Source organism: Biomphalaria glabrata, chromosome 13 (assembly GCF_947242115.1).
Source record: "Biomphalaria glabrata chromosome 13, xgBioGlab47.1, whole genome shotgun sequence".
Lineage (NCBI taxonomy): Eukaryota > Metazoa > Mollusca > Gastropoda > Planorbidae > Biomphalaria > Biomphalaria glabrata.
Window position 1 is genome coordinate 21,743,422 of NC_074723.1, and position 16,586 is coordinate 21,760,007.

Sequence of the window (16,586 nt, forward strand, 5' to 3'; positions counted from 1 at the left end):
CCTACATAAAGATTTGTAATTTTTCTTTTATCAGTTATGAAAGTTAAATGTTACGTTATTTATGTTTTAGAGTGACCATGCTAAGTGTTATTGATATAAAACTGGCTATCCTAATATAGGAATTAATATTAATTTGTGTGTGTGTGTGTGCATTCTAACTATACAGAGGCCATTAATGATGAAGAAGAGATGCCTTTAGAAATACCTGTAGTGAAGCCACCAAGTTGTGGAAGCTCAACTCAAGTAAGTAACACCTGCATCCACTGACATAGAAATTATAACACAAGAATTAAAATGCCATTCGGTAAACATATATATGTATATTCTAAACTGTAAACTACACATACATTATGCTATAAGCTAAGATCTTAAAATTACCAAACATTAAAGTTTTTATAAACATTTTTTTCCTTAAGATATTTAGTTTCTAGTAATTTACTTTTAAAATTGGTGAGTTTTATTATGTGATCTTCTCATTCTACTGTCTTTTAAGATAGTTTGAAAAGTAGAATTTCATTTTCATTATATTTTAAACCTTGTCAAAGATTTTCTGTAAATAGATAATGCAAGGACAACTATATATAGAAGTTAGCCTAAATTTTCATTGTTGTAATAGATTAGCATGCATGAGTCTGCGTCTGACTGATTTGGACCATTTGTAAATGTAAAGCTCTGACACAGGCTAAAGACATCCTTATACATCCAGTCTAATGCCTTTTTTTTTGTGATATTTTTCTAAATTTTATTTTTAGATTTAATTTGATGTTCTGGACAACGCTAACATTTAATTTGATATTCTGGACAACCTTAACATTATTTCACTCGATGTTTCAGGTTCATGTCTCTGAACAAGGTCATGGGGAGGAGATGTTGGGCTTGCCGGCATTTGGGGATGAAGCCATGCCACCTGGAGATGCAGGAGACAATGTCCATCTCCTGACAGAGGAGGTCTTAAAGAAGCACACCAGGCTTCAGGAGAGGCTGTATCTCCAGACAATATCTGAGGAGCAGCCTCTTCTGTTGAACATGAGGCGATTAAAGGTCTGTTCTATTTTTATACTTTAGTATTCAAGTATTTTGATAAGATTATGAAAAATAGGTCCCAAGTTATAATTAACTTAAATTGATCTGTATGTATATTTTGTGAATAATCTTTAGTTACCATGAGAAATTTAGATTTGACCTATGTAGATAATCTTGCTCTCACCAAGTCAGTAGCCTTTGTTATACATTCCATGGAACTGATGATGAAAAATAAATTAAAAACAACAACTCAATACCTTTCTATTAATGAAGTAGTTAAATAATTATATTATTACTTTCAAGGGGAAATATGTTTTGAGTAAATGTCCTTTCAATCAAATCACAAGAATTGACTACAAAAACATATCTTCATAAATAAGGATCATTAATTGTAGCCAAGCAAAGAAAACATGTTTTCAGATAAACTATTTATTTATAAAGTATGTTCTATATCCATGAATTAAATGCACCTGTTTCTGTGACCAATGGTGAAGCAGTGTGTCATGGCAACATGATTTTTCACCAACAAACACCAAGTCAAGTTGTTATCTTGTTCAATTTTCCCCCTTGATCAGAGTTCCAGAAATGCACCCTTACAGAAGCGTCAGAGACCCAGAGAGCAAGATGAAGAAATGGATTTAGCTAAACACCCTTGCACCAACAGTGGTGTTTTTAGATCCAGGTAATTCAGTACATACCTATTTTATAATTGTCACATAGATATTGAAAGTTACAGTGTTCTATAATTAGGGATTCACCTTTTTTTTTTCAAAAGCTCTGTCTGTCTGTCTGGTACAAATTTGTACTCGTTATTTCTCCCGCTTCCTACTCTAGGATCATTTTGAAACTTTGCAGAATTATTATTTTCCCTAACAAAACATGAATCATTCAAAAAAATTATCCAGTTAATTTATTAGTGGTAATTAATTAATTGTATTTGATGTAGAAAAAAGGGAAGTGAATCTTACATTATTGAGATTATGGCTGTAAATATGCGTTCTTTCCCTTATATAAGTTTTGTTGTTTTTTTAATGTATTTCAGCCAACTATTATAAGAAACCTTCAGAATTATATTTGTACCCAAAGGAATATAAATTCAATATTAATTTCCACTTTTTCTTGTCAATTTTGTTGTTGTCTAGGAATATAATCAATTTAACTTTCACATTTTATATTTAAAAAACAATGTATAGTACTAATTGTTTGTTCAATTAAAAAAAAAAGAAATAGAAGATTTTTACCTTTAGGCTATTAACACTTGTTTGTATTAAAAGAATTTTAAAATTTGTATAATGTTTACACATTTACAGAAATTAACATTTATAAATACAAAGCATTGCTTCTATGTTTCAGCTCCAATATCTTCATGCAGAGTTTCCCAGCGGTTACATCCAGTGAACTGACCACTGTCACAACGTCCACTCAGCCAATGTTTCGCCAGGCAGAGATGCCACCAGGTTTATCCTATGACTCAAGGTTTATGGGCCAGAGTTCACAATTAGGATATTCCCAATATCAGCCAGGCTATCAGAGTGGTATGTTGTCATTTTAGATGTCAGCTCTGCTCTCCATTTCTTTGGCTCTGTCGTATTGTGTCTTTGTTGTTTATCCTTTCTTTATTTTTATTTCTTCATCAGCATAATAGTCTTATATAATGTTCTTATATCAGTCCAAACCAAACTTTATAATTTTGTGTACTAAACAGTTTAGTTTATAATAGCATAAGATGGTTAAAGTTTAATTATTGTTTTTCTTCCTCACAATTTCTAGTAATTTATAAGTCCATTTTATTTTCAATAATTAAAAAAAAAAATCTTCATTAATTAGAATTTTGACACTAAATAAGCTCTGATCAAGTTACAGTTAAAGTAGTTATGATGTTGAATTCCTGTAGTGATTTTACTTAGTCTACCTGATTAGATGTAATGCAGAACAAATTTAGTGATTAGAAAAAAGAAACCAGATCAGAATTTTTCAATATACCTTTCAAAAGCTCAATTAGAAAATTCCTCATGTATGGAGAAAAAAAAACTTTGTTCCCATTACAATATTGTCTACATTTCATCAATGTCAGTCTCTCTTTCTTGATGTATTCTTTTTTCCCACCTTGCTTGTTACTTGGGCATCTGTCTCTTAAACAAAAAAAGATATCTTGTCCTGCATTCCTCTATTATCAGTACCTTGGTGACTTGTCCCTTTAGGCTACCCACTTTTTAACCCCATAGCAAGCAGCATGAACCTTCATCTTCTACAAAGACCCTTCACTAATTTGAACTACTTTGATATGCAAGCCAGAAGCCTAAATCCGATCATACTGTGGCCATACTATCCACAGACCGGTAGGAAAAATACATAAATCATTTCTTTTGCTCTAAATTAATTATATTTTAAAAAATCTGGTCCAAACATATTAAAAATGATTTCAGTAATAAGCTATTTCTGACTATTAAAAAAAATATTATATTTTTAAAATACTAAAGATTTTAGATCAAATGGAGCCTCTTTAAAATAAAATCTATGTATCAGGGAAAAAAAGATTGATTTTTTTTTTAATTTTAATAGTAGTTCATCAGACTTCCCTTGATTTAGAAATAAAACTGCTAGTTTAGGAAAATATGATAAGTGTTTTATTATCCTATTATCTATAAAAAAAAAAAACTAATAGTATAGTTAATGTACAAGAAAATGGGAATGTCATAAAAAGAACTAATGAAAAAAAATGTTTAGGGCTTTTGTATGTCTATTTTTTTTCAAGCTAAGTTTCAGGACTTTATTTATTAAAAATTGTCATTAATGAATGGTGTAAAATAGTAACACAAGTTACAAACTATTCTGTGTATGACTATTCTGTGTCCATTTGCTAATATCTTTTTTAAAGTGCATTTGAGAATTTAGCCAGTTAAATCAAACACTTTGAAGAGTTCAAATATCCAATTAACACAATAGGAGGTTCAAACCTTCTGTTTTGAAGGAGCATTTGTAATTTTTAAGATAAGATAAAAAATATTTATCAAAGCATTTATATGCTTACATTGGAGGCCTTATTTACACCGCTGTTTTGCACTTTGGCAAGATGTTTTTCTTTCTTGTGTTTTGTGCATGAATTTATTTCTTTTAAAACAGTTCTGTTTGTTTTCCTACTGCTTATTGACATTTCTTATTTCATTTTCTTATTGTTTTAATCTTTTATAGGTTACACCCTAATGCCTCAAGTGATGTCTGGGTTTTATCAACCACATCTCCAGGATGTCCAGGCTCAGGCTGGTCAGCCACAACAGGCCACTTTTGGGAAATCCCCTCAAGGGACTATCTCCCAAAGTGCTGAAGTTAGGGGAGAAAACCTTCACCCTCAGGTACTATCTTTTTTAAATTGGCTTCTATTTGTTGAACTTTAAATAGATCTCAATTTTAGTAACCTTGCCATGTGGCAGGTGCAACGGGCTACTCTCTCGATGGTCCCAGGTTTGAACCCTGCCCACAGTTGTACCTTGGTGTCCTGATGGAGGTTTGGACTAGGATGTAATAGCTTTCAGTTGTGAAGGAACTGTATAAAACAATTACTTATATTCAAGAAGAGCAAGAACAAAAAAGAAATAGCTTTATTGCAACAGTTGAATGAGTTTAATATCTGAGGTCACTATTGCTAGAGCTAGGTGGAACCATTCAGTGGCTGAATGGTTAAGCCCTTGGCTTATGAACCTGGAGTCCTGGGTTCAAATCTCAGTGAAGACTGGTATTTTGAATTTTGGGATTTTTAGGGCATCCCTGAGTCCAACCAACTCTGCCTGACCTTAGATAACCATTGGCCAAAGAAACAGATAACCTTCACATCATCTGCCCTATAAATTGCAAGGTCTGAAAGGAGAATTAAATTATTACTTTCAAACACAAACTGGTCTTTCAGAATCTTTCAGCAGGGAAGTTGCTCAGCCATATGGCTTTACTGTGTAATAAAAGTCTCCTATATTTTCTGGATCTAGATTTCTCATTTCAGTAGTAAATATTATTCTCACTGAACATTCTAATAATGCAGCTATACACTTCAGCTTATGAAGACTAAACAATTTCTTAATAGGTTGTTTGCCTCAAAAGATAACTTTTATTTTTTGACCCTAGGATTTATTATGACTTTCTAATTGCCCAAAGCATCAAAAACTAAGATCAAATTATGAATTTGTACTATTTGACTGGCTTTAAATTATCTATGGGTCCTGAAGAAAATCTATTTAATAATGAATTCTTGGTAATCGTTTATAACTAATAAACCAATTACATTTTTTTTCAGCCCCAAAAGAAAATGAAGACGGATATGTTTAGCCAAAACAGAGACTCTGATCATCCTCCATCATCTGCAGATGACACAACATCATCTATATTGTATTTACTTGAGGCAGATAGTTCTACATTTGAGGTATATATTCACAAAGTTAGAACTAGTCTTTGTCTATTGAAACAATTTTTAGAATTATGTACATCTCTATTAAAAAATTATTCTTAACACTTACGGTAAAGTAGAAATTCTTATGAAACTTCTGTTTCTTTATTTAAACAAATATTACAATAAAAATTGTTGAATGGGACAAAACTAAAACAATATAAAACTTTTGAGCTGTTTATGGGAATTATTTTAGAAAAGTCTACTTTTATTTCAATAGTTTTTAACTGGGTTTAAATATTTTGTTTCATACTTTTATGTTTTTAATGTTGTTTTTCAGTCTAATCAAAAATCTTTTTTATAAAGCTTATTTTGACTCCCTCTTTCTGTCTGCTAGGTATAAAGTTTGTACACGTCATTTCTCCCCCACCCATTCTCAGATCAAGTTAAATTTTTTCACAAACATTCCTTGGCATATGCAAGACATGAATCAATAAAAAAAACAACAACAATTAATTAGTTAATTATAAGTAATTAATTATTTTGTTTAATACCCTCAAAAGAAATTAATCCTTCAGTATTCAAAGACATGGCTAAATATTAGGATTTTGTCCTCGTATATAAATTTCCACATTATTTCTCCAACACCCATTCTCAAATCAAGGTGAAAATTAAATTTTTTATTTACTGTACATAACAAGCATGAATCAATAAAAAAAATTAACCAATTAGTCAATTAATTATTAGTAATTAATTATTTTATTTGATGTTGGAAAAGGGAAATAACTCCTACATTATTGAGAGATATGGCTGCAAAGTGCCAAGTTCTTCCCTTTTTTTTTTATTTGAAAAAAAAATAATTTTTTATATTTTGCTTTTTGGTTTAATGTAAAGTTATAATGCAAAAAAAACAAATATAAGTACAATCTAATATCTTTTCTCAGGACTCTGACAACAAGGCCAGCTCTGGAATTGCCCCAGTCAGGACACATAATAAACGAACAGTTGAGCCACCCTGGTTGAGAGGTATTAAGTGGAACACTGAGATTAAAATGAGGTAATTTATTCTTTAAAACATTCCTTAGGACATTGATATAATGGTACAAATAGTAAACTTCAGAGGTCCCTGTTTTGATAATATATTTTTGTCAGTGACCAAGCCCAACGTCTTGTTAAAATTCTGAATTCTTCCTTTTTTAAATGCAAGTTGATGGTTTTTAAAGTCAATTTTCAGAATGTTGTCTTCAATTGTATTGAAATGTGTGTATGGATAGTCTTTGCAGTGTTATTTCTTGCTCTGTAGATACCAGATGCCACCAAAGAAAGAATTCTCAGTTCTGAAGATGGATGACAAATTCCTTAAAAAAAATCCCCAACCAGAGGTGTCTATTCAATGTTTGGAGCAACTGCTGGAAGATATTTCTTTACCTGGTCATGAAGATCCTATTGTAAGTGTAGTCAAAGAGACACTATTATAGGATAGAATGGGGTGTTTCACGTGAAGTTACCTAGTCAGATTGAAAGGTTTGATCCTAGTCAAGTAGATATTCTATCAGCTAGCATGCACATGTTTTAGCTTTAAAAATATTAGAATTTTTTATATGGCATTCCTGGGCCTTAGACAAAGGGGTCATGGGTACCCATGCAGCATGGTCCCTCTCTCGACCTTAGTGATGTGATACAAAGGAATGCTTTGCATTACATTTGGCAGCAGCTCATTTGCAGAAGCTGCCGGAGGGAATGTCATAGTTGCTATTCCCAACGCCTAAGGGGCTTCACTCCTGATTTTTTCTTGAGGTTGTCTCCTGAAGCCTCAGTGCCGCAAGGCAACTGGGGTTTGAAGTTAGAGTACCCCTTTCCTAGATGAATTGCCTTACTAGCTTCGAGCAGATTTGAATTTTTAATAATTAAAATTATAGGTAAACAATAAGATGGAGTAACTGTAGAGATTAACATTTACTTATTGACAAGTACACCTCCACAGGATGAAGAAGCAGACTATGTCATGTTTCTTGGTGACGAGGCACTGGATAAATTTGACCTTGATAGTCAAACTACTGAAGAGGTGTACATAACTGGTGAGAAAGGACAGCAGGAGGAAGGGGAAGCGAGTGCAGTGGAGGAAGTAGTTTGGACCTGTGAAAATGATGATGAAAGCTATGACACTCCTGTCAATAGTCATTCTGAGGATGAGAAAAGCCCTGCCACACCCACTGGTGCAGTGGTCAAAGAAGAGGTCAAGCCAGAAGAGCAGCTTGCTGTTAGTGTCAATAATGAGGCTAAAGTAAGTCTTTAAGTAATATTAAGACTACCAATACTAAGATATTAAATATTTATTATAAATATCTACCAAGTGTTTTTCTTAATAAGAACATTGAATCCTGAAGTTTTCTAGCATATATTTAAGAAATTTCATTCCCAATTTATAAATTCATTTTCCTTCCAATAACCTTGTTAAATTTGTATGTTGAAATTTTTTTCTAAAATAGTTACAATACAAAAGAAAAAAGAAATGCTCATTCTGAATAAGTTTCTAGTTTAATTTTAAAATGTCTACTTGTTTATTTTGTACTTTGAAATGTTATTTATGAATGGGACTTACCAGCATTGAGATAATTTGTACTATCTTTTACACAAGCCTTTTAGTTCCTAAGCAATGGGAGTTAAAATTAATTTTTTTTAAATAACAAATTACAAATAATAATAATAATGATCATTATATATATATATATATATAAAAGGAAAATACCTTAAAAATGAAAAATATTTTTTTCTCTTGCAAAAAAAATTAGCAAAGAGCTCTTCTTATACACAAGTTAAAGAAAAACACTATCAGTAACGTTATTCCTATTGCAATGTAAAGCATTAAAAGTTAACACTAAATACTGTATTGTATTACAAAAGCAGTAAATGTGTTAGTATTTCTTAAGCAACAAAGTCTTCAACAATTTTGCTGTTTGATATCTGTATGGAAATGGAATAAATGTTGTTGAAGAAATCAAAATAAAATTCAAAGAGGGATGACAATGTTCATTCAAACATTAATTAATTACCTGAAATATTTTTTATATTCTTATATTTTTTCTTATATATTGAAGACATTTTTGTGTTATCTCTATTTAAGGTAACTGAAGGGAGTGGAGATGTATCTATGGATACCCTGTTTATTAACAGTGGTCAAGCCTCGGACAATATTCCTTTAATAAAGAGAGGAAGTAGTCCTAAAGATGGATCACTGAGTGGAGATGAAGGCAGTGGAAGTGATGGAGGCCAGAAGGCAGAGATGGAGGATGCCCAATCAAACTGCTCTAAAGTGTCCAGTGATCTGACCCCTAGTGATGACCGCAGCAACGAGGAAGCGGGTAGCTCCATGAAGGAGTCTGATGCTTCCACCAAGAAAATGAAGGGGGTTTCTTCAGTATCCTCTTCCAATTCATCCAATGGCCACACGAGTCAGGAAGAAGGCTCCAGCGGTCTCCTGGTTAAAGATGCTGAGGTGCTCATTAAAAAGCTGTTTGTACCTCTCAAGGTGAAGGTTAGCAAGCAGCTGGAGACTTTTCGCTATCCTTACTGGCTGATTGAGGCCCACTACAGCCCTCAGGTAGCACTGACCTACAAGATTCCCACCCGTAATCTGGAGGAAGTCCTACGTGAGGACAAAAGAAAGATGACAGACTTTGTCCAGCCTGCAGCAGTCAAACAGCAGCTTTTACAGCTCTTGAGTGAAATTGATATGAAATCTGGGACAAAACTGTCTGTGAATCCAGCTACATCTGCTGCTTACACACAGACATTTACCTCCACACCCATCAACAAGCGTTCTTCTAATTCAGACTCTGCTATGGGAACATTGACTGAAGAAGATTTGTCCACTTCAGATGATAAATCAACAAAGGAGTTAAGAAGTGAGCAGAGAGCTCTGCCCCACAAGTCGATGTGTTCGTCTTCCTTGGCTAGTCAATCAAGCCAAGACATCACTGCCACTGCTGAAACTGGTCATGGGACCATTTCTAAAATAGACTCCAGGGCATCTTTGTGTGAGAAAACAATGCACCTGACCATGGTCAGTTCAGCTTCCAGCGTTTTCATGGGAAGTGTTCCTAGTGACAGTAGTGACGTGTCCAGACTCAGGCGGTGTCACAAATCAGGGCCACATACCTCATCGGACTCCCTTGTCGAGCCCAAGGCTGGTAACTCCAGAATTGGGTCAATGAGTGCTAGCCAATCAACGGGGACTTTAACTTCATCTGGCAGCAGCACAAATGTTTCCAGAATGGAGCTTCACCTCCAAGAGAGATTTCAAGCTATTGAGTCTAACAGCCATGCTGGTCAGAAGATAGAAGACATTATCATGAGTAAAGTGTTTGTGCCTATTGAAACAGTATCCACTACCAGCACAGAGACTAAACCAACCTCAAACATTTTTATTCTCAATGAATGAAAATCAGATGAATGTCAACTGGCTTGATGTCTCCTGTATCATAACTGTTGGAGAGGATGTGATAGAAAACATTAAAGAAATCATTTCATGTTGACTTCAGTTAAACATTATACTGAAATTTTGCTCTTGAGAGAGTTAACACTCATTTCTAAATTGTTGGCCTGTCCGAATGTTAACTGTGCTGAATTGTGCTAATATATTTCTTGAGATTATGTTAATATTATGTGCCCAGACATGTGGCACAGTAATTCTCTTCACAGACATATTGTTACAAAGCTTCTGATATGTTCCACAAAGAAACATTTGAAAGAAATATCTTGGGCAAACAACAAACTCAGTGACTCCCTGTTAATACATTTTGCATCCCTGAGACACCGCATCACTCATTTAGATTTTTAAAAGTGCATTTTAAGATACCTAAAAAAATATATTATTTTAAAGACTTATTTTTGTATTTCCTTTTTTATAACCTATAAAAAAATATTTAATATATTATAAAAGAACACAATCTCATTATCATAAATATAAAAATGTCTTTTGTGCCATACATTTTATTACATTTTTATTATTTTGATGATTAAAGTTAAAAATTGAAAGACATTTCTATTTTATTATTCAGTTTACAAAGTATCCAACATCTATGTCTGTAATGTTCCACATATCTGCATACTATGACTTGTTTTAAAGGTATTTCATTTGTATAACAGAATTAGTTCACAAATGAAGTGTTGGTATCTTGTGATAACAGGTGTGTCTAATTGTCTATTGAAAGTGGGGTGATATCATTTGATTAGCAGCAAAATATAAGAACTTACTAGAGGATTCAGTTGAGCATACTATTGTTGGGAAAGGGGGTGTGCTGGTAATAGAGACAGCTGCAGACCTTAAGTAAAACAAATAATTTTGTCTTTTTAGAAAATATTGGCATGCTCTACTATTAATTAGGATAGGGGTGACTGAGTGGTAAAGCATTTGGCTTCCTAACCAGGAGATCTTGGTTTCAAAGCTCAGTAAAGACTGGGATTTTGAATTTTGTTTTGTTTTCTTTAGGGTTCACCTGAATCCACCCAATTTTAATGGGTACCTGATATAATTTGGGAAAAGTACAAGTGGTTGGTCTTTGTGTTGGCCACATGACACCTTTGTTAACCATTGGCCAAAGAAACAGATAACTTTGACATCATCTGCCCTATAGATTGCAAAGTTTGAAAGGGATACTTAACTACATTTACCATTGTTGATGAAATTTATAGATGATACAATCTTTACAACAACGATGCTTTTTGTTTTACCATTAGTTAGAAATATTTTAATAGTATTTTGATTTTTTAAATTTTAAATATCTTTAAACAATTCTAATAAAACAATATTTATCTGATATTTTAAAGCTTGCAAACAAAAGGCTTTTTACCATTGGAATATAACTCAAAATGTTGATCATTTATAAGTTAAAAATGTTTTAATCTTTCCATTGCCTTTATCTTTTAAGATAGTTTGGGCTATGTAAGGAAAAACCAAGTTTCACTAGTCTACTAGTGATAAGTGAAATTAATTTCATAAATTTTATTTCAAACAGTTAATTGGGATGTGGTCTGGTCAAGTTAACTCAATTGGTTAACAGTTTATATGCTTTTAGTCTAGCCAGCTTTACTTATCCTAATAGCTTGAACTGGATGGGATCAGGTATGTTCCAGCCTTACCAAAGATTCAACTCTCGACTCATTGGGAATGTGACAATGTCCAACCTGTTTTCTAAGTGTATTATAATTTTTTTTAAAAATAACACAAGAATCTTTACTCTTGTCTCCATTGAGATATGCTAGCAATATTCATGCTTCCTTAAGCTAATCAACAGCACATTCTATAATTTAGATTGGTTAAATTTAGGTTATGTTCAGTTTTTTTTTTGTTTAGTGACTGGGTAATGTATAGAACATTATGCTTAGTTTAACATCCATGCACAATACAGCTGGGCAACCTCCTTTCAAGTTATTTCAACCTTGTAAAATGTTTTGAGTTTTCCTTCAAAGTTCAAGATAAACTACATCCTAGTCCAAACCTCCTGCAGAATGACAGCAGGCAGGGTAGAAACCCAGGACCATCCAGACGACAAAATGACAGTCCAGCGTGCATACCACATGACCAGGCAGCCATTTGGTTTCAGAAAGACAAGACTCTTAAAGCTACATCTTTTGTACCATTATTAATGTGACAGACAGGAAAAAAACAAAACAATGTTGTCTGTTTTTCTAATTACATTGACATTTTGATTTTAAAAGTGCTGAGTAAAGTGACCTTGACTCTATCCTGCATTGTTTCCCAACTGTCGTAAGTTTGAGAGATGACCACTGCATAGCTAAAAACATTGTGTGACTCTGTGTATGTCTTAGAATTTATGAACTGAACTATGAATTTATTTATTACAATGCTGTGTATCTTAATTGTTCAAACTCGGTGAATACATTTCACATAATGTGTATTTTTTAAAAATACTAAAACTACATTGTAAAAGTTTTTTTTTCTCTTGAATATTGTCAGACGTATCTATATATGACTCCTTTCTGCCTCGTACAAGAGTGTAGTGTTAATAATCTTAAGTAGCACAAGTGTGTTTCTCTAGTGAAATATAATACATGATGAATATTTTAATAAGATGATCTCCTTTACCAAAATAAGGCTTCACTTAGGTTTTTCCAAATTTTTATTTTTTCCAAATCCTCCTATTAGCTTTGCAAACTTTTTACAGGTGGACACTGCAGACAGATATATTGAATAAAACTGAAATAATTTGCCCTGGAAATTTGACAGTTTATGTATATCTTTAGAGAAAAAACTAATTGGCCATACAGGGAAAACCCTGGTTTAACCCTTATTATTTTTCAAATATAATCATCTCAAATTTAAATTTGTCCTAAATCTTTTTATTTTGAACACAGCTTCAGGGAGAATTGCTGGATTTGTCTAGTTGTATAGTGGAGGCGTTGATTTTTTAAAACTTTTTTTTATGTTACTAGTTTTAAGTTTGATTTGCAGTTCTTATCCATGAGTTATTATCGGGGTTCTTATCTGAGATTGAAGCCATACCAAGTTCATTTAATTCTTATCTAATTCAGGATATATTCTAATAGCATAGGACAAAATGGTTGTATTCCACAGAATAAAAGAAGTAATTTGATCTTTTTAACTTACTGAGTATTATTATGTGATTTATGTATTAATACCACTTTACTTCTTTACTCATGTCTTAAATTATTCACTTGTGATCAATCTTACAACTCTTTTACATTATGTTTCACTTTTTTTTTTTATGTATTCTTGAATGTGAGCTAAAGGCAACTCAAATACTTTTATTTATTTGACCTCTTCCTAGTATGTCAATAAAGAAAGAAGAAAATTTTTCTAGGCTTTGTATCTAACTTTTACAGTCACTGAAACCTTGAATTAAAAATGTTTTCCCCCACAGAAGAAAACAGTGACAGATTTATAGGCTAGTAAGTCTTGTTAGAATTAGTATTCCTTAGTAAATATTGAGATTGAAAGATATGTTTTGGTAAAGAAAACAAAGTAATAGGGGCTAAAATAGATTTTGAAATTCAGCAATAGTTATAAAAGCTATTTTATTCTAATCTTTCTCAATTCTTCAGTGTTAAAAAAATATGCATTTAATTTTGATCCAGTAGCATTAACACATTCTATATATCAAATTGAATTTGTAAAATATACTTTTAAGTGATATACCTTAATAAAGATCAAACTACATTTTAAATTATGTTTCCACACAATAGTTTTTAAAATAAACATTCATATTATGTATATGTATATTTTAAAAATTGTGAATTGAATACATTTTGAGCTCAAATAAAATAATCTACATTAAAATTTAGAAAATTTTCTTTTCTAGAAAAAAAGTAAACTAAAATATTTACTGTACAATTTGACTGATTATATTTACTGAACATGTGCCATTATTTGTATGTTTTTTTTGTTTTGTTTTGAATGTCTTTCAATCAGTTTTTGTTTCAGTGATTTTTGTATATAGATATTTGTTTAAATTTAAACCTCACATTTTTTAAACATTTCTGATAAATTTCTTTTGTTCTCATGAGTTTACAAAATTATAATAAAATTAAAAACAAGTAAATTTAATTTTGTGGCAGGCAATGTTCTCTTCTTTATACCTAACATGGTAGGGGTCCATGAAGTTGTCCTTCAACTGTGCAGTCAGGCAGTGTTTCTCCATAATGTTTTGTTTGTAAGAGGGGAGGCTCTTAAGTTGTTTGCTAATTGAATGACAACAAACTTAAACCTACACTGGAAAATGTCTTTGTGCTGCATAATGCTCATGTTTCTCCTCCTCCTTGATGTCTGCTCCACTCTGGAGCTAGTTAGGTATCCAATGAGATGTTAGATGCAGACCCCCTTGATGTCTGCTCCACTCTGGAGCTAGTTAGGTATCCAATGAGATGTTAGATGCAGACCTCCTTGATGTCTGCTCCACTCTGGAGCTAGTTAGGTATCCAATGAGATGTTAGATGCAGACCTCCTTGATGTCTGCTCCACTCTGGAGCTAGTTAGGTATCCAATGAGATGTTAGGTGCAGACCTCCTTGATGTCTGCTCCACTCTGGAGCTAGTTAGGTATCCAATGAGATGTTAGGTACAGACCTCCTTGATGTCTGCTCCACTTTGGAGCTAGTTAGGTATCCAATGAGATGTTAGATGCAGACCTCCTTGATGTCTGCTCCACTCTGGAGCTAGTTAGGTATCCAATGAGATGTTAGGTGCAGACCTCCTTGATGTCTGCTCCACTCTGGAGCTAGTTAGGTATCCAATGAGATGTTAGGTGCAGACCTCCTTGATGTCTGCTCCACTCTGGAGCTAGTTAGGTATCCAATGAGATGTTCAGTGCAGACCTCCTTGATGTCTGCTCCACTCTGGAGCTAGTTAGGTATCCAATGAGATGTTCAGTGCAGACCTCCTTGATGTCAGCTCCACTCTGGAGCTAGTTAGGTATCCAATGAGATGTTAGGTGCAGACCATGCTGTGACACAAAGACCTTCCCTTCATATCCCCTTAAGAAACAAACTCACCCAAAAAAACAACCACATAAAATCACTAAAGATACTTTGACCCAATGGCTTACTTACTGTAATATATTTGTAACTTATTGGTTACAGTATTACTGGCTCACAAATGCACCACTGACAAGCTACCCTACTGAAGTAAGGTGGGTTTTTTTTTTTTAAATATTGATTCATTATTTACAGAATGTACTTTGCTTTAGGACTTTCTGGTTTAGTTATTCAACATTGATGGTTTCCGATTCATGTTCATTTCTTGAAATGTTTGCCCTCCTGCTTGGTAAGATACAATGTTAAAAACATATCCTCTACCCCACCCCCTAATCTTCTTTCCTTTTGAGGTAAATACGAAGTAAACATCTGTTCATTGTCTGTTCTAAATTTAGTTTAGAGCTAATTCGATTGTCACTCTCTAATGCATTGTGTGCATGTTCCCTGCAGTGACGTAACATCAACACTAACATAATCAATGTTGTCTCTGTTCAAACAGTCTATTGTGTATCAAAGTTCCCCACGAAGTCTGGCACTTAAGGCTTAGTTCCACATTCTGTTTGCATTATTAAGTAAGCCGTATTGTGCTAAGGATACATTGTGGAACTTGTTTCATGTAGGACTGAGCTTGTTAATAGTCTCCTGGGCTATTAGATATTTTTGGTGTATATAGGCAGTTATAGAGCTATAATTGCAGCACTAAATGTACAATAAAGTTATATTAATATAAACTTGATCTTTTGAGTTTAATTTTGTTTTTCTTTTTTCATTTTATCGTATTATCTGTATATATAAATTTAGTCATGTTCATTTTCAATATCATATATAATCTTTTTTTCTGGAAAGTAACTTTGGTTGATGCAATAGTCTTCATGGGCGTAGCCAGGGGGGGGTTCTTGGGGTTCAACCCCCCCCCCCCCCGAAATGAAATCCCCCCCCGCGGGGGGGGGGGAACGGAATTAAGTGACTGATTTTTACTTTCATTTTGTTTATTTTAGGTGAGATTTTAATACTAAATCATCACTTACCACAGCACAGCCGAGGCAGTTTTGAGTTAAAAACCCTCTACCAGGGGGTTTTGAGTTTAAATCCCCCTACCAGGGGGTTTTGAGATTTAAAAAACACCTATCAGGGGGTTTTGAGATACAAATCCTTCTACCAGGGGGCTTTGAGTTTAAAACCCCCTAAAGGGGGTTTTGAATTTTAAACCCCTTACCAGAGGTTTTTGCAGTTAAATCCCCCTCTTCTATAAAACAAAACCAAAAAAATGCAAACAACAATCCCCAAATTCCAACAGCACAGTTGAGGAAGATTTTGATTTTAAAACCCCCTCCAAAATTTACGATAAACCCCATCTTCAATATAAAAAAAGCAAATTACACACTCAAAATTCTATGAGCGTAGCCAAAGGGGTTTTGAGTTTAAACCCCCCTCCCCTCCAGTTGGGGTTTGAAGCTAAAAAGTACCTCTTCAATAAAAAAAAAAAAAGCAAATTACACACTATAAAATCTATGAGCGTAGCCAAAGGGGTTTTGAGTTTAAATCCCCCTCCTCCAGATGGCTTTTTCTTTAAAGTTTAAAACCCCTCCAGATGGTTTTGAGTTTAAAATTCCCCTACAGAGCGTTTAGAGTTGAAAACCTCTCTCTTCAATATTATTTTAAAGCAAACTACAGTC

General features: G+C 33.4%; 1 protein-coding gene across 2 annotated transcripts in view; it reads left to right on the forward strand.

Moving 5' to 3' along the window:
- LOC106051222 (uncharacterized) overlaps positions 1-15,646 on the forward strand; it is a 52,575-nt gene extending 36,929 nt beyond the window's left edge. Inside the window, exons 19-29 of one of the 2 annotated variants that reach the window (XM_056007699.1) lie at positions 167-243; positions 835-1,041; positions 1,599-1,705; positions 2,377-2,558; positions 3,249-3,362; positions 4,216-4,376; positions 5,309-5,434; positions 6,343-6,455; positions 6,702-6,846; positions 7,383-7,682; positions 8,523-15,646. In XM_056007699.1, coding sequence (XP_055863674.1) covers positions 167-243; positions 835-1,041; positions 1,599-1,705; positions 2,377-2,558; positions 3,249-3,362; positions 4,216-4,376; positions 5,309-5,434; positions 6,343-6,455; positions 6,702-6,846; positions 7,383-7,682; positions 8,523-9,839 — 2,849 coding nt within the window. In that variant the 3' untranslated portion in view covers positions 9,840-15,646. The remainder of the gene's footprint in view (positions 1-166; positions 244-834; positions 1,042-1,598; positions 1,706-2,376; positions 2,559-3,248; positions 3,363-4,215; positions 4,377-5,308; positions 5,435-6,342; positions 6,456-6,701; positions 6,847-7,382; positions 7,683-8,522) is intronic. The other variant, XM_056007700.1, reaches the window with a different exon arrangement.
- Positions 15,647-16,586: the final 940 nt, after the last annotated feature.